The 23,378-nt window shown below is 45.4% G+C and overlaps 1 protein-coding gene across 3 annotated transcripts in view; it reads left to right on the top strand.

The window, feature by feature from the left end:
- LOC138515896 (alcohol dehydrogenase 1A-like) overlaps positions 1-23,378 on the top strand; it is a 369,185-nt gene that overhangs the window by 67,524 nt on the left and 278,283 nt on the right. Inside the window, exons 3-4 of one of the 3 annotated variants that reach the window (XR_011282179.1) lie at positions 216-13,976; positions 14,143-14,815. The exons of 1 other annotated variant lie outside the window; for it this stretch is intronic. Coding sequence is in view for 1 of the 2 variants with exons in the window: in XM_069630658.1 (XP_069486759.1) it covers positions 10,831-12,336 (1,506 nt within the window). In the remaining variant the exon portion in view is untranslated. Of the gene's footprint in view, positions 1-215; positions 14,816-23,378 lie in introns of those variants that run through there. One more of the 3 variants, XM_069630658.1, reaches the window with a different exon arrangement.

Genomic DNA, 23,378 nt, shown 5'->3' with positions numbered 1-23,378 from the left:
AGTGAAATTAATTTGATTTAAATATTCTGTCAGCCACTCCTTTTTGGATGGTGAGGAATTGCCTGTCCAATTTGTTGGTATCTCCATTCGCTAATTTGTGCTTTCAACCTCCCTAAACTTATCTCCATCAGAATATGCACTTGCCTTATACAAAATATATCTTTTACAACTGAATGCACCAAACGGCTGTCACTGTGTTTTACTTCTACTTTTAGGTCTGGCTGAGCAAGCTTTGGTCACTGCCAGAGCTCATGAAGATGCGCATTGGAAAGAGGATCTTCAGTCTGTCTGCTGCTCTTTCATACCTAAAGAGTGTATCCTGGAGGAGGCTCTGTTACAGGAATGGCCATTTTGTAAAAGCCATGCAAGCTGTTTAAGTTAGGGAGAGATTTCCTAAATGGACATTTGAGGAACTTTATTTTATTTCTCGGCTGCTTGGTGCAGTAATGCATCTTCCTTTTTTTGCAGCATTACATTGTGTGCTTCCTTTTGCTTGCCCAGCATGTGTTGGCACATATACAATTGCTAATAGGCATAGAAATAAGAGTTCCTTCCGGAAAGCATGACTGACATACTTTACTTTTCTTATCTCTATCAGGGGTCGTGCACAGGATTGAAACATGTAGGAAGAGAATGAGTCTGGGGAAATGCTGCACCCCCACAGCCCCCGTTTTATTTTTTCTCGGGTGTGCTGCGGGGTGTCCCCCGCAACACTCTGCTCACTATACTGTATAGCATAATGAGCAGGGTATTTCAGTGGACACCCTTGCAGCCCCCGGCCTTTTCTTTTTTTTTTCTTTTGGCGGGGGGGGGGGGCGGTATTTGCTAAAGTTAGTGAGCAGCAGGCCGATGTAATGTATAAGTCGGGCCTTCCACCCCTGGATATAGTTAGACTGGTTCACAGTCTGGAGTCAGTAGCAGATCAACAGGCCCCACTAAAATTGATGATGAAGGTGCTTTCTCATTGCACCCCCTGGTAAACACCAGAGCTTCGAGCACTTCTCCTGGAGACACAGCGGGCCGAGCGACAATGGAGGAAAGGTTATGAGGTTAATTTTTGTGTTATGTATAAACAACAACCTGCAGCCTATCACAAGGCTCTAAAAATAGCTAAATATTTGTACTTGGAGGACTCCATTCAAGCAGCAGTAAATGCTCCCAAAAGGTTATTCGAGATCATCAGTTAACTAACTAAACCTGATTGTAATCCGCAGATCGCCAACTCACAACCATTATGTGACGAGCTTTCAACCTTCTTCGTTAGTAAAATTGAAGAGATTAGGGAAGGAATTGTAAGTAATGGGAACCCGAAAGATGGAAAAAATGCTAATGTCGAAAGTGGTACGTCTTTATTGGCACTAGGAAATAAGGCAGAAGTTTGCTTCTCTGACTTCGCCTTAGCAAACAAAGAGGAGCTGATCAAGATAGTGGCCAAGCTTAAATCGGCAGCGCCCATAGACCCCATTCCACTGAAATTGTTTAAAACAGTGCCAACAGACTTTTTTGACATACTAGCCACTGCAGTTAATTCATCTTTGAAGATGGACCAAATTCCAGCTAAATTCAAAGAAGCTTTAGTAATACCACTATTGAAAAAGCTGACACTTGATACCTCGATCCTGACAAACTATCGGCCGATCTCACTCCTGCCCTTTCTTATGAAAGTTCTGGAAAGAATAGTGACTCCCCAATTGAGAACGTTAAGTCAAAACATCTTAGACAGTTGTCAAATGGGCTTCCGCCCCCTAATGGGAACCAAATCAGTTCTTGTAGCGGTTCTGGATGATCTCAACTTGACCAGGGACGAGGGTGGCACGACAGGCCTCATTCTGTTGGACCTGTCAGCCGCTTTTGACACCATTGATCATGGAATATTGATGGTGAGGTTTAAGGAGTCAGGGTTTTCGGGGGCAGCATTGGACTGGATCCGTGCCTTCCTGACCTCGCGCTCACAAATGGTCTCCCTTCACCCCTATCATTCATCTCCAGTCCCGGTCACATGCAGAGTTCCGCAGGGATCAGCTCTCTCTCCCCTGCTTTTCAATTTATATATTTGCCCTCTAATTCTCATCCATCAGTTTGCCTTTAGGGTCTTCTCGTATGCAGACGACACACAGAACCTGTTCAGATTAGACACAAAGCAGGATGATGTAAGGGACAGGCTAAAAAATTGTTTGGAAGCCGTCCGGTGCTGGATGGAGTCAAAATGGCTCAAACTAAATGGTGGGAAGACAGATTTTGATCTCAGGCCGCATGGGGCAGTGGAGGGATGGACTGATGCCTTTTGGCCAGAATCACTGGGCCCACTTCCTAAGCCTGCCAAGTTGGTTTGTAACCTTGGGATTAAGTTATCGGAATCCCTGTCTTTGGAGGCGCAGATCAACTCTGTATATGGAGCAGGCTTTGTTAAGCCTAAACAACTAAAGATAGTTCCCCCTTTATTCCAGATAAGTTTCATGCTCAAATTGTGGCAGCATGTGTAAATAGGAGCTTGACTTACTGTAATGCCATCTACCTGGCGCAGCCAACTTTTCTTATCCAGTGCCTGCAAGTGTTTCAAAAGGGTGCAGTGCACCTGGTCCACACATCCCTGCTCGAGCAGAAGTAACCAAGGCCAGATAATCTCTCCACTGACCTCTGACTGAAGCTCGGGTAAAATTCAAGGTGCTGTGTATTATGCACCGGGCTCTATGCAAAGTGGCTGTTTAGCCATCCAAGAGAAACTGGACAGATACATTCTGGTACGCTCTCGAGATCCTCAAATGCAGCATTGTTAAGGATACGTAAACATAAGAAAGAACGTTTGGGTGGTCGTGCCTTTTCAGTGGCAGGGACTAGGCTTTGGAACTTGCTGCCTGAAAAGCTGAGGAAAATGTAGCATTTTTTATCCCTCAAATACAATCTTAAAACTTTTCTCTTTAGATGAATGTCTTCGCCCGTCCACTGGTGACTCAACTACATCTGTCCTGACTATCGGTTGTCTTTATAAGCGCCATGATACCTTTGGTGAAAGAGCGCTATACAAACAGCTGATTGATTGATTGAAAAACTCTTCTACAACATCTCAGATTTTCCCTGCCATTGTCCGTTCATTGTTTTACCAGAATGCGTTACATTGCCAGCCTTGCAGCACCTATTGGAAAGCTCATGATGGCTGCATATTTCTTTACATCCAGTGGTAAATCGATACAATTTAATAGGGCCCGAAATTAATTTGGTGAAAATTGTAGCCATTTTCAAATTGTGTGCAACGTTTTGTTAGGGTATCGTTCAAGAAAAAGTTGTAGGGACAGTATCTGTTTAAGAGAAATTAAAATGTTGTCCTTTTTGTATGTAAACATTGCTTTGTGAAAACTAAGCAGCATCAGTAATGAAGAAATGCTCAATTATTTTGCTTATTGGTTTTTCCATGGTCGATTTATGGCAAAACCAATTTGATTGTGTTGCTGGTGGGTGTGCGATCATGCGGACAGATCAATGTGTTTGTAGGTTTCAGGTTGCAAGTATATTCCAGGGTGTGTTTCCATATATGCACAATAGTGGTACTCTGTGCTATGAAACTTCTCAAGATTTTAAGGAACTTAATACAGGGTTATAGTTTCATAAAATCAAAATGTATTAGTGCAAGCACAGATGATAGTTGCAGGCAAACCAATGCAGAATAAACACAAACGCCTGGATAAGAACGTTTTTGCACAGAACCAGCACAACAACAAAATCAGGGTTTCACTCACCGATAACAGCACATTCATATACACATACAGGCGCCAACGTATAGAGACTACACAAAATAGCAGAGTGCACATACCCCAACATACTGTCGAAACTGACAGTCTTTTATATTTTCCTATAGGCGATGATCATGCACATACGGTAGGCAGAAAAGCCACGGCTAGGAATGTGGCATGGCAGGATCCATGCAGTAACTTGATTGGATGGCAGGAGTTAGCAAGCCCAGAAGGCTGTGTGGCTGTGACATTAGTCTCTGCCTGGGATTCAGGCACATCCAGTGAAGTGTGGCATGTCGCACTTGAGGACGAGGTATGCTGGACGCCATTGGCGGAAGTAATATCTCCTGTTTCTAGTCCTGGCTAATTGGATGATATTTTTGTTGTTTATATTAAAGCCAGGTGTAGTGTCTTTTGTTTGCGAACTCTGATAACGGACAATCAAGGCTATTTTAGAGAAGGATTAGAGACAATGAATTGGCAACTCCAGCATGAATCAGAAAATGGACCTGATGGAAAAAGAGGACTATTGCTTTGTGGCAGTGAGCGAACAGTGGGACTCCATGGACGTGTGGCATTACGATTATTTGGCAATCTTTCCTGGAGCCAGTGAATGTACATTTGAGCAAGTGCCATCAACTTGTAGGACAGTACAAAACTGTTTTCCAAATGAATGGGAAAGGGAGGCTTTGTCGAAAGTAGTTCTGGACAAGAAAACAGTGCTGTCTAATGTCAGAAAAAGTCCAACAAAATCACCAAACCAGCTGTTAAACAAACTGAGTGACCTAGACCAACATAGACAACTGGCCTCTTATTTTTCAACTAACTTATTTTTTTTTTTTAATAATGAGGGACATTCCAAAAATGTGCAATCCAGTGGGTGTCTGATGGAGTCATGAGTTGTTACTCCAAGCACATGCCCAAGCTGGTATAGATCATGATGTCCCAACTTAGTGTGTGCCGCAAGAGTATCAAGATGACACTAGTGGGAGATATTATGTACTCGCACTCAAAGTACGCACCAAACTATCAGTGAAACAGGTTGTTTGAGCAATGGGGAAATACCTGTTTAGATATACTGCCTAAATCGCCAACCTATTGTACCCTTATGAAACGTTTACTTTTCTGGCACCAGACCACATACCCCGCCCAAAAAGGAACACCTGAAACATTGAATTGTGATAAAAACACAAAAGCTACAGTACACATGTCTGGTTAATGGAAGACGGAGGTAAAGGCTCTGTTATACTCACTGCAATTCCTTTTGCCAGTACTAAACTACTATGTAACATTTCATTTTCCAAAGCAACCATACATCTGGTGCAGCAAAAGGACATGCTAATGATAAACAACATAAGATAGAGGTACCTGAAAGGTCATCTATGGGAGGGGGCGAATTGAGTGGCATTAGCCTAGAATGTTAATCAATGTCTGGTGCATGGGGAACAGGTGGGTCAGTTGAAAAAGTCAATGGGACAGAAAAGTGGAACACAATTGTCAAACATAAAAGCAAGCATGGGAGCAGGTAAAGTTTTAAGTAGCATTACACAAAATGTGTTAACCAGTTTTCGAATTACCATCACAGCTGTGGGCTGTGCATCAAAGGCGTCATTGCATGGGAGAAGTTCAAGATGATATGAGGACCTCAAGCACCAGTCCTGTCCAGAAGTATTACATGAGGAGTCCTTAACACCGGCTGGCTGAAGCTGGGAAAATGTTCCTGCTCGCAGTGTGACTTTGAGACGGTGCAGTGTTCTTTCAGTGGTTCTGGATATTTGAAAGGAATATGTGCTCTAATGTATCGCATAATACCAGGCATGAGGTCAAACTGCCACCCTGAACAATCCAACAAAACGCCTTGAAAATCGAACCCCACAACGTCAATGTATGAGTAAAGTCCTGTGTGCTCGATTGACAACCTTAAAATGGCTCATCCTTGGTACAAGCTCATCAGATTTGGAGGTACAATATTTAATGTCCAGGCTCCTCTTGCCTAGAATGCATCTCTTTGATCTCAGGCCAGGCTAAAGAACCATGCTTGTGCATTGTCTTCCTCGGGCGCTGAAAATTGTTTCTGAAAAATGATAATTGTCTTGTCTATCTTTTGTTGTCTTGTTTCATGTGCGCCCTGAGGCCCATGGGTATGCTGCGCGTTATTCAAAACTACATTTTAAAAAAGTAAGACCCGGCCAGTTATTGACTTTCGAACAATGGATATGTTTGGTAGGTGCTGGCAAAGATGCTAGCCAAGGGTTGATGCTGAATAGAACTAAAATATGGTTGCCAACAACAGCTGTGTGCTTCCAATTGTAGAACTGTTGGTGGATGTCCACTTTGTACTGATTACAGAGACTGAGAACCATTACGTTTTTTTTGGCCTGCAAAACTGAAATTGCAAATTCATTAAAAGAAATTGATAACATGTAGCTGATCGACAAAAGTATCATATTGTTTTGACAGTCTATTGGAACATATACTGCAAATATGAACAATTGATGATATTAAGAATGAACTATGGGTGCTGCTCATCATCACCATCGGGCAGTGATCCTTTGAACAACAAAGCATGTAATATGCCATGTCACCCAGTTGTTTGTATTGACAGATTTGCCTGTGTGTTAGTAATTTTTCTACATCACTGCAATATCCTTTTTGTCTGCTGATATTGTTGTAGAAATTGTCTTACTAATACCCTTCATGTACACATGGTGGGAAAGTTACCAATGCCTATAAGCAGTGCGGAAATTCAAAGTCCAGGTCAATACAACGAAAGAGGCTGTGGTTGCAGTGTCTGTAATTCCGACCAATTTCACTGAGCATACAGAGGAGGAACCTATCCACCATACACTCAAAGAAGCAGACAACCTGGTTAAGTTGACTTTGCCTAGTCTGTCTGCCTTGAATATGGTGCTGAGCTCCTTTGTTCGACTTTATGATAATATATGGGAGGAAGTTAAAACCGACTCCATACTGCTCAATTCTATTCATACTAATGTTGAAGATCTTGAAGCTTGTGTGTGTCATATTGTGTCATTTGGACGGGCAGAGATCTAGAACAAACCTCCAACGTTCCCTAAAGCGAAAGACGATAAAGATGGACTGATTGTGATTGAAGAAACCGTTCTGGAAGACCCGGTCCCAATGGGAACTTTAACCAGGGCGGACTCCAGTCTGATTGGGGATGGAGTAGCTTTGAATTTAAAGAAGGTATAACAGCACCCCCAAGAGGAGTCGACAATAGTTGATATACCAAGATCTAAGCGGTGTAAAAAACATAACGTTGCTAAAACAAAAAATGTTTAATCTAGGACATTTTTGTGAAATTTTTCCTTACCCGAGCGGGTTAAAAAAGTGGGGCATTTGAGAAAGCCTCCAACACAGCTGCTTTTGGAGGAAGCTCCTTATGATCCTGCCCATTTTATAGAGAAGCAACCATACCAAAGTCTCTCTACTGTTGAAGTCCCTCAAATGAAAGGACCCACATTAATGTCAACTAAAATGGACCTTTTTAATAAGGGGATTCACCTGTTCGTCTCTATGACCAGAAACACACGAAATGAGCTAGCCACTGTAATAAAAGTGGCAGACATGGATAACAAAACTGTACGAGAACCCCATGCACAGGGGTATCAACTTGGAGGAATTAAATGTTCATCCTCAGTTCCTTTGCTGGCTCAACCTCCGGCAAGGATATCCTCCTTAGACAATCCGTATAGGGGCTTGTTGATGGTGGAGGTGCAGACTGAAGGAAGTGATAAATCCAACTTTGATATTAGACAGATCAAGGCCTTTGAATCACTGGAAGCAAGTGGGGAAAACTGCAAGTCGGTGCTAAACTCAGAAATTGGTCTCTTACCTACTGTCCGTCCAATTGTGTATTTGTCTGAAGGTTTGAGTCAGCAAGCTTCTTTGTCTAGCCCCACTTCTTTACCAATGGTTACCCACGAATCCTCCTTGGAGGTATAATCGGCAGGACTATGTCCGCAGGAGGCTTCGTCAAATTTGGGGAAACTTCTGAGAAAACTTTATACCCCAGCTGTTAGTAGGGCCTCAATCACCAATTGTAAGGCCTCATCTACTAAAGTAGACTTTCAGTACACCCTGGGAAAGGAGGAAAGCTATAAAATTAGGCTTAGAATAAGGAAAGGGTCAATGACGAGCCCTATAATTTCAAGCACCATGCAATAAGTGCACCCATTGTTGGTCCTTCTAAAATGTCTTTTCCCTCAGAGAGTTTTCCTCCTGGCCCATTTTTGGCCCGGGGCTGATGAGAGTGGCATATCTGCGTCAAATTTATTTATTTATTTATTACATTTATATAGCGCGCAGGCAGCCCAGGGGCATTGTGGCGCTGTTACTTGTAAGGGAACTTAGTTACAGGTACAGGTACATGTTGTGCCTTAGGTTACAGTGAGGCCGGTCCCTGAGTTAAGCAATAGGGAGAATCATCAAGCAAGGTACATCAAACACCATGGTACATCATACATGTTAGTCATTAAAGTATGAGCATGTGAAGTTGGTTAGGTGAACAAGGTAGTTTTCATGGCTTTGTGGAAAGCAGTCAGTGAAGGTTCAGCTCGCAGTGAGGTGGGAAGGGTGTTCCAGTGTAGAGCAGCGAGGTAAGGGAAGCTGGCACCACCTGCTCTAGCTCTTTTTACCCTGGGTACTGAGAGCAAGTTGGCATAGGGTGTCCTGGTGGGTCTTGTGGAAGTGACCGGGTGGATTCTTTGGGATAGGTACGCTGGGGCTGAGAGATGGACACATTTGTGGGTGATGCTTAGCGCTTTGAATATAATCCTTTCCTTTATGGGGAGCCAATGGGACGCTTTTCTGGCAGTGGAGATGTGTTCTCTCTTGGTAATGCCTTGTGCAGCACGCAGGGCGCTGTTCTGAATTACTTGCAGCTTCTCGAGGTTTTTGTTCGAGGTCCCTAGGAAGAGAACGTTACAGTAGTCTAGCTGGGAGCCAGTTATGGCTCTGGCTATGTTGGTGCAGGTGTCTTTGGATAGAAAAGGCCTGATTCTGTTGAGGAGTTTTGCATGGTAGGCAGCAGAGGTGTCGATCGCGTTCACTTGTCTGGTCATAGATAGGTTAGAGTCTAGGTAGACGCCTAGTGTTTTTACCGTGTCAAGTACAGGGATTCTGATTGAGTCAATGGTAAAGTGGCTGAACTGGGAGTCAAGTTTCTTGAGGGTGTCGGGGGATCCTACGAGAAGGAGCTCAGTTTTGTCTGAGTTAAGACAAAGGCCGTTAATAGCCATCCACATTTGGATTGTGTTGTATATGTTATTGAGAGTAGCGCAGTCAGTGTCATAGTCGCCTGTTAGTGTGAGAAGGATCTGAGTGTCGTCAGCGTAGTTAGTGTAGGAGATGCCCATGGCGTCAAGGATAAGGAAGAGGGGGCGGGTGAAGATGTTGTATAAGGTAGGGGAGAGGCAGGAGCCTTGGGGCACACCACATAGCATTATGGTGGGTGACGCCGTGGCTAGATCAGAGTGGTAGCTTCTTGGGAGAAGTTGGCTGTGGAGGTGAGGTGATGGCAGAGGATGTCATTGTCTACAAGATCAAAAGCTGCAGAGAAGTCGAGGAGAAGGAGCAGGACAGGTTTGCCTTGGTCCCTTGCGTCATCCATTTGGTTTTTGAGGTAGAGTAGGGTGGTCTCTGTCCCATGTCTAGGCCGAAAGCCGGATTGTCTCAGTCCTAGGAGATTAAGCTCTTCGAGGAATTGCTGAAAGGTACTTAATCCAACTTGTTTTTTGGGGGATTCCGTCCCAGTTTGCTTAAACCGCTCAGATGTTTTGTTGATCTTTTCTGAAATAGTTTTTTTTACAATCATTGTCCTCAGTGTTTTTTTCCCTGAAAGAAGTGATACAAAACAGGTTTGTTTGTATTTTGGTTCCAGACTGGTTGCAGACCTGATACTATCGCAGAGCTGCAATCTGTAGAAATTGGGTTCCAAAAGTGCAACAAGGAAGTGTTCTTGACCACTCCTGTAGGGCAAATTACTACAAAATACACTGGTCCTCACAGGAATATGGCTGAGGTTTTGAGGGTATGAGTGGGCAAGTTAGGCACACTGTTACTCCAGCTTAGGTTCAAAGGAGGGGGTGTTGAAGATAGAAGGTATAGAAGGTCCATTCCCACTCCCCTTGCCTGTACATATATAAAATTGCTAACAGGAAATTCACGGGGTAGTAGCCATCTCATGACAAATGTGAAAAACTATTGATACTTTGAAAAGGGGCTCTATAATATTTTTGCAGGAGACATGATTAACCTTGCCCACCTTACTGGATGGCAATTGCATCTATGCGCAGGCAGCAACAGCCTGTAAAGGTGGGCGTCCAAGTGGGGGCCGAGCAACTATTATTCACATTAGATTGGGATTATCAGCCCGGGAGGTTAAAAATGATACATATGGGATTTTGGCTGTTGAAGTCTTTATTCCGGAGGGAAACTGACTGTTTTGCTAGTTAACATCTACAAGGGAACACAAAACAAGGGAAGACGCCGCTGGGTATCATTCTCCAACTCTAGCAGCAGCGGCTCGGATGATCAACAACCTTTCAACCCACCACAACAACCTTTGTTTCCAAATTATCAACACCAACACCCGCCCCCTTTTTTAGGCAGAAGAGGGTAAGGAGGGTAAGGAATCCCTTACTGGGGTCAACCATGGTTCCCCCAATACAATCCGCCTCCGCGCCGGCAAATTCGGGGCCGAAGACGACAGACACGCTGACAACAGACTCTAATGATATACCCATTTTCAATTTGGCCAAAATCCCCTTGACTGCATCACAAATCTCAGTCCTTTCTAAAGGCCTTTCATTTGTGCCGTCTCAAACAACAGACTGGTTTCTAACAGAAACCGAAATGCGCCGTTTCTTTAGAACCTTACGCCTGAAAGCCTTCTTTGATGATATCCCTTCAGAACCACAGGATTTAGACTCTGGTCTCCAAATCCCTTCTACTTTTAGGCCTCAAGATAATGAAACACCTAAAGAAATCATCACATTTGAAAAATGTATTATGAAGGAGCTAGGCAAAATGCAAGGAGATTCCTCATATTTCAAGCATAATCTATCTAGGGCTCTCTAAAATGCCTAATATTGTGATCAAACCGGCTGACAAAGGTGGAGGAATTGTGATCATGACTAATGACCAATATTGCACCATGGTCAACCAACTGCTTCAAGACCAGGAAAGCTACAAGAAAATAAAAAAAGATCCAACGAATGCAATTAAATCCGAGATAGCAGACATGGCTCAAAACGCCCATGAAAGACAATGGATTAGTGATAAAGAACTCCAATTTCTAACCACAAGTCAGGGCAGGACCCCTTCCATATACGCATTACCCAAAATTCACAAGGATTCGGTTACCCCACCAGGTAGACCCATCGTATCTGGATGCAGGTCAGTTTTGGAACCAGTTTGTAAATTTATCGATGTTTTCTTGAAACCCTTAAGCATTGAAACAGGCACTTACCTGCGTGACACCATACGCACGATTCAAGTGTTCGAGAAACTCTCGTTTGACCCTCAGACACAAAGACTTGTAACAATGGATATCAAATCTCTCTATACAAGTATTCCCCAAGATCAGGCTATTGAATGCATACATCACACACTCACTCATTATGATCAACAACAGAGAGTACCACACAATTTTATTCTGGAACTGATGACTTTAGCATTATGTAAAAACTTCTTTGAATTTGATGGGCAATTTTATATGCAGACGAAAGGGACAGCTATGGGTGCCACGTTTGCCCCCAGTCTTGCTATATTGTTCATGTCCAACTTCGAGTCTAACCACATTCTATGTGACAAGAACCTCTACCATTCCCGCATTTCACATTGGAAACGATATATCGATGATATCGTTTTCATTTGGAACGGCTCCGAACCCGAACTTCACCTTTTTCTAAACTGGCTCAACAATGTTGACAACAACATCCAGTTTACTATGGAAAATAGCAATCAAGTAATTTGCTTCCTTTATCTCAAAATTAGGCATGAAGATGGCATCTTGAAATGCAGTGTATACCGGAAGACTACTGAACGGAACACCCTCCTGCACTTCTCAAGCAATCACCCACGCCACCTACGCGAAAACTTACCATACGGCCAGTTCCTCAGAATAAGGAGGAACTGCACCAATTTATCAGATTTTTACGAACAATCTGAGGACCTCACAAAGCGGTTGCTTGAGAGAGGCTACCCCAAAAAATTGATTTCAAACTCAAAGAAACAAGCTACATTTACGGATAGGGACATTCTTCTATCCAAAAATACCACCCGAGAACACCCCGACTCTGACAAAATAACCTGTGTGATCACACATGGTCGCCACACCTTTCGGGTTAAGAAAATAATACACAAATATTGGCCCATTGTTAGACTAAATCTGCCATACCTCCCTATGCCACGGTTTGCTTTTAAAAGGGCTAAAAACATACCAGATTCCCTGGTGCACTCCAAATTCAAAAAACCAGCACCCAGAACAGGTCTTTGGGATCTTAGAATGACCACTGGACATTTTCCGTGTGGCTCCTGCTCCGTGTGCCAATTCACTTCGAAAATCAAAAACTTCAACATTTGAACTAAGACCTGGCATCTCAATTTTATGACAAACTGCAAGACAAAACAAGTTGTCTACTTCATCGAATGCCCTTGCGGCCTGAGGTATGTAGGCCAGACAAGCAGATCAGTGAACACTAGAATCTCAGAGCACCGTTCACGCATCAGATGCAAAAACACATCTGCTCTCCTGGTAAACCACTTTTTAGAAAAACACCATACCCCGAATGACATAAAGTGGTGGATCCTGGATGTAGTCAAGGGCTCTTCAAATATACCACGCAGTCTGCAGCAAAAAGAAGCCAGGTGGATCCACAGACTCTCTAGCCACGAGAATGGCCCCAATGAAGAATGTGTCCCTTTAATTTAACACCACTTTCAGCTCTACGTATGAGCATATCTTTTTCAAACTCGATAAGCAAAGGCAGAAGCATGTCTTGAGTGGCCTCTTATGTCCTTCTGATTGGCCTCTGCAAGCACACCATGGACCACTTTAAATTATCCGGCATTTTTTGTCCGGCAAAATTATTTGTTACCGGACGATCAAAACATTTTTCAACACATGTCTCCCTTCATCATGTTTGAATGACGGGTCCGTTGAGTATCCCTCACGCATCATTTTATGATTCATAATCATGCGGCCGCAGATTATGCCCCCTTGAGGAGCCCTACAGATATCTGCACCCGTGTTGAAGTTTCAATATGGCTTTAATGCAGTTTTTACTCGCGGTCCAATGCAGGTGGGGTACACACCCCCACAGCAGTGAATGATTGACAGCCCAAACGGACCAACCCTCGGCTGCCCTTTCGCGTTTCAATGCTGGAGGAACACACCCCCACAGCATTGTGTGTAAGACAGCCCCAGCGCGCCTATTACACTGCGCCTTTTCCATACGGTCACTGTTGGAGGAACACATCTCCCTAGCAGTGTCTGATAGACAGCCTAAGTGGGCCTATCACAGCACACCTACAGATTCGGCCAACCAAGCCACTGCACCACAAGCCACACCCGCTATAGACACGGCAGTTAAGCCGGCTCGTCAGTCATGACTCAGCATCAAGCCAGCTGAGACAGCCTGCACAGCGTACACTCGCGGCCACAGTAAAGACAGCTCCATGGGAGAAAAGAAAAAAAGGAACTCCCGTCAAGGTAATAAATGGACCGCTGGGTCCCACATTCTGGCAAATTTTTTTGCCAGAAATCTATATTAGCCCTCGTCTGGGAGGCTGTCACTACACACAAGAAAAACGACGCCATTTTTTACTCACCAAGCAAACACCACTGACTCTGTTTCCTTTCTCCCATTTTGTCTTGGGCTACTTTAGGTTGTGCACTTTCATAACAACCATTGAACCCTAAGCCCTGAACAGGAGCATAAGTAATTCAGTCACAAATATCACCCACAAGTGGTATGTTAAATAACATTCTAACTTTCCTCCTGTTAGCACATGAACTATAGCAACTTATGAGTTGCCGGAAAGACAGACCAATTGGTTATTGTTCTGTTTCTTTTCCCGCTATAGAACTATTGCCATTACTATTACGGGTGGATGCGCCCTATGGTTCCTCGTATTCCGAGCTGTGTCCTCGCCGCCTGTGCAAGACCACAATCCCAGCCCAAGTGGTTCTTTTTCTTGATCTAGTCCAAGCCCAGAATCAGGGTAAGATCTATGTTCCCACTAGGGGCTTTCAAATTATTTATTGTTGCAAAAAAACTTTTTAGCTAATTTTCTCTGAACTCAGACCTATGCCACAAAAGATGAAAACATTCCTTAAATTCAAACTTGTTGTATGATACCTTTCCTCTCTTTGTCTGCCTTCACACAGGGTCAAGTTTGTATTTCCCTATTTTTTCTTCATTTCTCCGCCCTGAGGAAGGCTCCACTACAACTGTATATGCCCAGCAGGGGGCAGATCCGAAACGTGACATGGATGTTTGAACTTTTCACATTGACTGGAAACTCTATTTCGGAAGTTAACTTGAAGTCCAAAGCAAAACCTGCATTGAAACATTGTCTTGCACGTATATTGTTTTGTTGTGCTTTTCTCTCAAGAGTTTCTTTCCACCATCAAACACCAACACGTCGGCAGACCTGCATTCTCTTATTTAGTAAAACAGTGGCACCTGTATATTGAAATGTGGGCCGCTTAGAGTTTCCCTCCAACTGAGGGTATTTGGCCTGTGGCTATTTTGGCCTCTGTTTGTTTGTTCTGTCTCGCCAAGGCAGACCTGCATCCACTCATTTAGCAAAACAGTAGTACCTGTATATTGAAATTTGGACTGCTGATTCATTTTCTTAGGGTACTATACATGTGTTTGCATTTTTTCACAAGCAATGGTTTAATTATTGCTTGTCTTTATCTTCATGTCATAAAAGTGCACTGATTTGTCTCTCTGTTAGATTTTTCTCGTACTTGCAGTTCTACTTTTTATTGCTTTACTCTTATTCCAAACTGCATTTCCTACTTCCTGCATTTATTAACCTTATTCATTTGAGAACACAACAATAAATTACTCTGTGAAAATAAGGAATGTTTTCTGAGTATAAATATCGTGGTTAAATAATATTTGTGATTTCCTTGTTCTAGGTCACACTATTAACATTGATTAAACATATTTTTGCAAAATAACTCAGTTATATTCTAGCAGAGTGGATACTTTTTGCTATATAGATATTTCTTATATTCGTCCCAATCCACTTTCTGCTTTAAGGGACGACCTCGATATTTCTTTTTTATGAAGTTAACATCTATGGCACAGCGGAATGGGGGTCCTAGTGGACTTTATTAATAGACCTAAATTATCTTCTTTCTTCCTGGCAAATGAAGAAGGGGCACTGGCAGTTTGTTTTGTGGCAGGGATTTGAACGCCAATTGCATAGGCACACAACCCACATCTAACACATGGGACAAATTGCCAATTCCTACACATTCAAGCTATAAAATACAGGCTGGTCAACAATGGCTCTGTGCAGCTTCCACCTCGGGGCTTTAATTGCTGAATGGTCAGATTGGCACTCAAGTGGGTGGAAATACAACTTGTGCTAGGGGTACCAGTGAATCTACCGTGGATTACATATTCATGAGTCACTCTCTCTTTGAGTTATGTATGGAATTCACCATTGAAAATAATCTTTGGAGTGACCATAGTATTCTTAGTGCAACTTTTGAAGTAAACTCATACCACCAACCTACCCTGTAGCAGGAGGGACGAGGGGTGGATCTTACCGTCTTTGAAGGTCCGAATGGTATCGGGTGGTCTCCTCGAAATATAGCCTTATTAAATGTCTCTCTTGGGCATGCAATGTCCACCTCCTCTCTTGAATGGAAGTTGAGGGTGTTTCATATATTCAACTTTGATTCTACCTTAGGGTACTTAATGAAGAATTTAAAGAGAGGCCTCAATCCAGAAACTAGGAGACACCTGCATATCTATGATGAATCTGTAGTAAAAAAAACCATATATGAAGCATGAGATTAACCAGCTAAGGGGAGATGGCCACCATATATCTCAACAAAAGGAAAAGATCAGATTAATAAAAACCAAGCTATAAGAATTTCTGTAAACAAAATAAATCTGATCTCCTAAAAAGAGACGCAGAAAATATGCTACAAGTAATACCCAGTAAAGACTCGGTTTGGGCAAGTGTGTTTGACAAGTGTGCCGCTGTCTTGCTGGACCCGCTGCTCTTCCTGCTACAGAACATGAACACTGCAATTGGATTACATTTGGACTTTTACTGGGGTATGAATAATTCCTAAGGACACTTGGAGCAACTGTATATTCTTTTATTACTAAACAAGTAATATCAAGTTACTTTTTGCTTAGTTTCAGCTACTGCTATTGCTATCCTTGCCCCCTATCCCAGCATCCTACAAAACACTCGGGGTGCACGCATTTGTGTGTGTTTGACAAGTTTGCCGCTGTCTGGCTGCCTGCTGGGACTGGGCCTGACACACATACATTGACGAGTGAACTTCTGTTTTCCCTCTCGGTCAACTTATAAAACACAGAAAAGAAAAAGGTAATTTGAGAGGTAATTTTGCATTCAGATTTAATTCTGTAATTGAACGTGATTTGTCCAGCTAATTATAGTCAATAGTTTAAATTACACTTTAAAAAAAAATGTATTTGCCATGTCCTCGAGTTTTTACTCGTTGAAATCTGGCATGCTGCCACTTAAGGGCATACGTGGGAATGCCCCTACAAGCAGATCGCTGTGAAAATCTTTAGCGACCGCTGCAGTTAAAACACCCTGCCTGAAATCTCAGAGGCATTCACAATTAATGGCAGCTGATATTCGTGTCTATTGTAGCAATATCGTGACACAGGCGACGCACATGGGGGGGGTGGAGACGCTAGATCTGATAAAGCCGTCACTATAGCGCAAGAATCTTCTGTTACAATTCCGCCTCTAAACACGCCTGTACAAATTGTGCTGGACTATGCAGTGCTTGTACCGGAGATAACAGACTCAGCAACTGAGGCTGTTTATTTAAATTGTGATCTCACCCCTGATACGTTGGGCTCATTGGTACCAGACACTGCGCTTCCAACTGCGGAACCTCCACTCTGTACTCCTGCTGCTCAGCGCAAACTACGCAAAGCTTATAATGCAATAACCGGAGCAGGCCATACAGACACTGGTGAACTAGCCTTCATGAATATCTAGAATAGTTTTTGTTCCGAATCACAGGAGATTATTTTGATCCATTCGAACTTAGGTGCAATCAAATGTTGAAGTTGAGAGTGGTATGGTTGTGAATCAGCTCACAGAAAGGACTGCATGTGACTCTCCTCTAAACCATATCTCGCATGTGGATGGTATTGATGTAGATAATGATCATAACTTATCGAAATCACCTGCAATATCTCATCACTCTATACATCACTCATCTACTCACTCCCTCTCTTTTATTGAACCTATTGCAAGGTGGCACAACTTTAACACGATGTCTGTTGGTGACCAACAACCTCACCATTATTTGCTACCTGAAACCCTTGCGCTGAATAATACACTTGCTGCAATGAATACAGCCCTTTTATCAATCACAAGATTGTATGAGGTTCTTGACCAGAAGTCAAATCACCAAACAGACCTTCTGACACAGCTGGTCACTGGTAAGGTCATGCACCAGTCTCATGCTAAAGTGGAGACGTTATTAAACATTCCCGAGAGCAAGCAGGCTCTTGCACTGTCGACTGCAAGCACACAAACCGAAATCTCCACCCAAGAGACTCATACTTTAAAAAAGGATTACTTGAAAATATCTAATCCTGTGGAGGTGGTAGCGAGGGCCATGCATACTGAGGCCGGCCATAGTGATACCTCCACTCGCATAAATAACCATGTGAAGATAATAAAGATAGCTCACATCATGCAATTAATAGGGTGTCAATTACTCTGGTTGTCCAACCTTTAAACCTCATGATAATTCAGGATAGACGGGGAGACACTCAACCTTGTAATTTGCAATCTTCTAAAGACAAGGCATTATTATGCAACTTGCATTTAACATGTTTAATAAAACAAAGACAGTGACTGAAGAGAAAAAAAGAACGCTGGGAAATTACAAAAGAGGAGAAAAATATACAATAGTCAGACATTGGGGAAAACAAAAACAAAAACGAGGCAATTTATTAAAGCCTTAACCTTGCCAGTAAAATCAGTAGGCAATATGGCTCCTGCAGCAACTCAGAAGGTGAGTAAAATACACCTGCTGAACACTGCAACCCAATCAATCCCACCTGCATGTAATTTAAATTACAAACCTTTGGATGATCATATAGCATTATCCTCCCGCACTGAATTACCGGGTAGCTTTACACAGTCTATTGCTCCTACAAACCAGCCAAATAATACACTATTAAGCGAGCCACTGGATGTAATTGCTGGGAATTTTTTATATCCGACAATTGAACAAATGCGTGAGGAGATAAATACATTTTGAATAGATTGTGTCTTCCAACGCATTCCACATCTTTGACATGTAATGTCCACAACTGTGTACTTCAGAAACTTTTTTGGCAGAGGGCATCCTGCGTCAACGGCGTTGGGTCATGTCCTTCGAAGGCCTCTGTCGAGGGTGAAGTCACATGCTGTTATAAATAGGACGCAAGGCGCCCGTAGCTTCAGTTCCATTTTTTCCGCGAGCGTGTGAACTTCGTGAGACTCGACGCGGCTCGTGTGATTTCTTCGTAGAAGATGTCTTTCTCTACGACCTCTCTGACTCCGTGGTCTGGCTTTAAGACCTGCCGGGACTGCAAGTCGAAGATGTCGCTGAACGACCCCCACCACATTTGTTTGTGGTGCATGGCCGAGTCGCACAACACAGACGACTGCTCAAAATGCCAGTTGCTGACTGCAAAGGCCTTGTGGGAGCAGAAGGGGAAGCTCCAGGTAGGTAGGGGCTCGAAGCTTGTTAAGTCCCGGACTTCCAAGTCCAAGGGGGTTTCTACCGACGACTTGAGGGGTGACTCTCCGCGTCAGAAGGATTCCCAGGATCTCGGTCCCGGAGTGGTTCCCGCCACTAGTCTTCCTCGTCCCGGCACTCGCGGAAGCGCCATAACCGGTCGCCTTCCGTATCCTCCTCGGAGGATGGTGCCTCGAGGAAGGTTACGTGCCCTATGAAGTCCTCGACTCCAGAGGAATGGGCGGCGTTTAAGAAATCCATGATGGTGATTTTTCAATCGCAGGACACGGTTCCGGTCGTGCAAAGCCGGCAAGGATCAGTCTCGTTCCACGGCTCGCAGGCCTTTGGGCTCGGGTTCGCGTTGCGGCACACATCGGGAGTCATTGAGGTCCCGTACGGACAAGGAATCGGAAGGTCGCAAGAGACGTGTCTCTAGGTCTCGGTCCTCGTCCCCAGCGAGACCGCAGCTACCTATGGAGGGCTCGATGCCGGCGTCTACTCGGTTGGTGCCGTGTCTGTCCGACTAGGACGTCAACGCTTTGCTCTCATACCAGCCCACGGCGTCTTCGGCACCTGTGTCGACGCTGAAGCCCTCAGCGACCACAGCGTCGAGGTTGTCGATGCTCTCGACGTCGAAGCCTTCGACGCTATTGGCGCCTTCAGGATTATTTTCTCGGAATTTGCCTCTGGAGTACCCCGATATTGTGGATCCTCAGAGGAAGGCTACTGGAAAGTCTGTGCGGCCGGATTTGGCCTCCAGGCCCTCTTCTGTCCCCAGGCCTGGGTTTCGGCTCCCCCTGGATGATATTTATGAAGAGGAGGAAAGATCTGATGTTGAGGTTGACCCTGGTGACCTTGTGGATGCTCCACTTTTTTCTGGAGCTAGCCAGTTGGAGGAGTTGCACCAGACCCTCCATGATGCCAGTGGGTTGGTCACTTCTCCGGAGGTGGAGTTCGGTAGGCCTGAGCCTGGGGCTCATGCAGAGTCCTCGTACAGGAGGCTTATGGCGAGGGTCTCAGAGTATCTGGGCTGGTCCAGTCCTCCTGAAGACTTTGTGCAGGATGACCTGACTGACATTTTAGATCAGGGTCCGTCCTCTGACCCTGTTTTGACATTTCATCTTACCTTGCTGAAAAAGGTGGCAGCTGCTTGGCAGTCCCAGAATCTCTTCCGGCTGTGAATAAGAATCTTACAAAGAAATACCGCCCTTCCGTTAGCGAACCCAGCTATTTATCTACTCACCCCACTCCAAGAGTTTGGTTCGGCCACCTCGAGGCAGGCGGTGTACCCTACCATCCCTCCAGATAGGGACGACAATCGCTTCGACGGTTGGGCCCGGAAGGTATTTTCTGATGGGAGCATGGCCTTGAAATCGGCTAACTCCACGTGTGCCTTGGCAAGGTTTTCACACACTCTGTGGAATTGTGTTTCCTTGGCGGCTGAGCATATTCCCGAGGGGGAAGAAAGGGATGGGTCCCTTGCTCTTGTGAAAGATGGCAAGCATGCCATGTGTGAGTCCCTTCGGTCGGGTTTGGATACAGCCGACAGTGTTAGTCGATCCATGGCTGCGAGCACCGTTATACGCAGGTTGTCAGAGTTTGTCCGGATGTGCCCGCCCGTCTTCTCATCATGCCCTTTGATGGCGCACCTTTATTTGGCGGGAAGGCTGACGAGAGCCTTGAGAGGTTGCAGTCCTCCAAAGCTGCGGCAAAATCTTTGAGCGCCGCAAGGCATCTACCTCTTCCTTTTCGTCCTAGGGGACAGCAGTGGAGGGGAGGTTCCTATTGGTGCTACCCCTCCTTTGGTAGTCCGAGAGGAGCCGCCAGTCAAAGGGGCAAGCAGAAAAGTACCCGTAGTGGTCGGGGAACTCGTGGTGCCAGAGCCGCTCAGGAAGCTGCCTCTTTGCCTTCAGGCACTGCAGCAGCCACTTCCAAACAGTCGTGAGGCCATGTCCCATGATTCGCCGGTTGGGGGCAGACTGGCTCAGCATCTTGAAGAAAGGCAGGCCATTATTTCAGATGCGTGGGTGTTGGATACCATAGCCCACGGCTACTGTCTTCCCTTCCTTCAGCGTCTCCACAACAATCCACCGGGGAAACTCTCTTTGAAGCTTCCGGATCTGCTCCTTGCGCAGGAGATCTTGTTCTTGCTGGAGAAAGGCGCTATAGAACTGGTGCCTGTAGCGGAGAGGAACAAGGGATGGTATTCCCCTTATTTTTTGATCCCAAAGAAAGATGGGGGATTGAGACCCATCATGGACTTGCGTTGGTTGAACAAACTCCTCAGGAAGGACAAGTTCAAGATGGTCACTCTTTCTCAAGTCCTCCAGGCCCTTCAACTTCAGGGTTGGTTGGTGTCTTCCATGTGCCGATTCTTCCCGCGCACAGGAAGTACCCGAGGTTTGCGACTGGCGATTCGCACTTTCAGTTTTGGGTCCTGCCGTTCGGATTGACCTCCGCCCGAGGGTCTTCACCAAGCTTATGGTGGTGGTGGAAGCGTACCTCCGGCGAGGGGGAATTCACGTCTACCAGGTGCATTCTCCCGAGCTAGCTTTGGATCATCTCAGTGTCACCTGCCGCACCCTCCACAGGCTGGGCTTCTCACTGAATTTCAAGAAGTTGCACCTGACATCTTCCCAACAGCTCTAGTACATCGGGGCTGTGTTGGACACGTCCTTGGGGAAGTGTTTGCCTTCCAAGGTAAGGGTTTATTACATTGTGCGGATGGTGGACAAGTTTCAACATGCCCAGAGTCTCCCCGCTTTCAAATTCTTAAGGTTTCTCGGCCTCATGGCATCCTGCATTTTTCTGGTGCCAGATGCCAGGCTGCAGATGACCCTGCAATGGGTCCTCAAGATGTAGTGGTCGCAGTTCTCCGGCAAGATGACGGATCCTGTTCTGATCCCACGCTCGGTCTCCCAGGACCTTCTGTGGTGGGTGAACGAAGGGAACCTGATGAAGGGGGAAGCGTTTTGGCAACCATGGCCAGAGGTGACTGTAGTGACGGACGCCTCCCTCACAGGATGGGGCGCTCATGCCAACAACTTGACCGCCAGTGTTCGTTGGTCTACGTCGGAGTCCAGACCCCACATCAATCTGTTAGAGCTGAGAGCCATTAGCCTTTCCCTGAAGGCTTTTCTGCCCTCTGTACGGGGGAAGAGTGTTCTGATAATGACGGACAACACAGTGGCCATGCATTACCTCAACAAAAAAAGGGGGGTAGGGTCTCTCCCGTTGTGCAGAGAGGCAAAGCAGCTCTGGTTCTGGGCCATACAGCAGGAAATTTCGATCTTGGAAGTTCATCTGGCCGGAGACGAAAATGCGGCGGTGGACGCTCTGAGCAGGTAGAGAACAGTCTCTCACGAGTGGGAGTTGGCTCAGGAAGTCCTTCAGGAGATCTTTGCCCTTTAGGGAACCCCGCAAGTGGATCTCTTTGCCACCAGTGTCAACCGGAAGTGCAAGAGATGCTGCTCAAAGGAATTTCCTCCAAGAGGAGCCTTAGGAGACGTGTTGGTGGTGGATTGGTAATTCCTGCTGCTGTGCGCGTTTCCTCCAGTCCCCGTCATTCCTCGAGTGTTGCAGAGGTTTGGTTCCCACATGATCCTCATTGCTCCGGATTGGGCCAAGAGAGCGTGGTACCCGGACCTTCTAGAACTGTCCATCTGCCCTCCACGTCGTCTTCCCTGCTGAGAGGATCTGCTCTCTCTCTCGCGCGAGGGGGGGGTGGGGGTGTTGGTGGGGGGGGGGCGCGTGGGCGTGTAAGGGGGGGGGTTTGTGTTCTCCATCCAGAGGTCAAGGCTCTCAACCTTCACGCTTGGTATCTGAAAGGTTGAGGTATAAGGATTGGGACCGCCCGGATGATGTGATGGAGGTGTTGCTTTCGGCCAGGCTGTCATGATCTCTGCTTCCAAAAGGCCAGGACTTACCCAACTCCCTTGGAAGCAGACCCATAACCCAGGTTCCGAGTGCCAGCCAGTCCCAATTGGGACCTTTTGGACCCTGTCCTGGCGCCAGTGGCGCCAGGCTCATAAATATGCCCAGTCCCAGCGCTGCAAGCGCCGGGCTCATAATGCTTGGGTGGACTTACCTGCAGCAGACCATGCTGCTTACTTACCTGCCAGTTGAACCCCTGATCCTCTTCTGTTTGGGACTACTTTTCCTGTTGGGTGGGGCAGGAGCCACTCCCTAGGTTCAGAACACTGGAACTCTTCTGGAAAGCAGGAACACTTTTCTTACATAGGCGTGGCTGTGGAAGGAGACACCTAAGCACTACAGGAGGCTATTTAAACCACACCCGATGGATGAATCTTTCTTTGCGTTATTCTGCGTCCTCTGCAGCAGAACGCTCATCGTGTATTCTGCATCCTCTGCAGCAGAACGCTCATCGTGTCTTCTGCATCTGATCCTGGGCCTAAAGGAAAAAGGCTTACCATCCTGAATCCAGTCTTCAGCAACATCTATAAAGACAGGAAAGAACAGGTTAGCACTACGGTCTTCAGTGACAGCGCATCTCTTACCTGGTCCATCGGCTGTCATCAACGCCTCGCGCAGCATTCCTGCATCTGAAAGACAAAGGCTTACCTACTCTTCACGCGCTCCGGAGGTCATCGCACTGCATTCCGGCATCTGAAAGACAAAAGCTTACCAAC

The sequence above is a fragment of the Ambystoma mexicanum genome, chromosome 6q, assembly GCF_040938575.1.
Source record: "Ambystoma mexicanum isolate Mex_15411 chromosome 6q, UKY_AmexF1_1, whole genome shotgun sequence".
Lineage (NCBI taxonomy): Eukaryota > Metazoa > Chordata > Amphibia > Caudata > Ambystomatidae > Ambystoma > Ambystoma mexicanum.
Note: the sequence above shows the minus strand (reverse complement) of the source record. Positions and strands in the feature narration are given on the sequence as shown.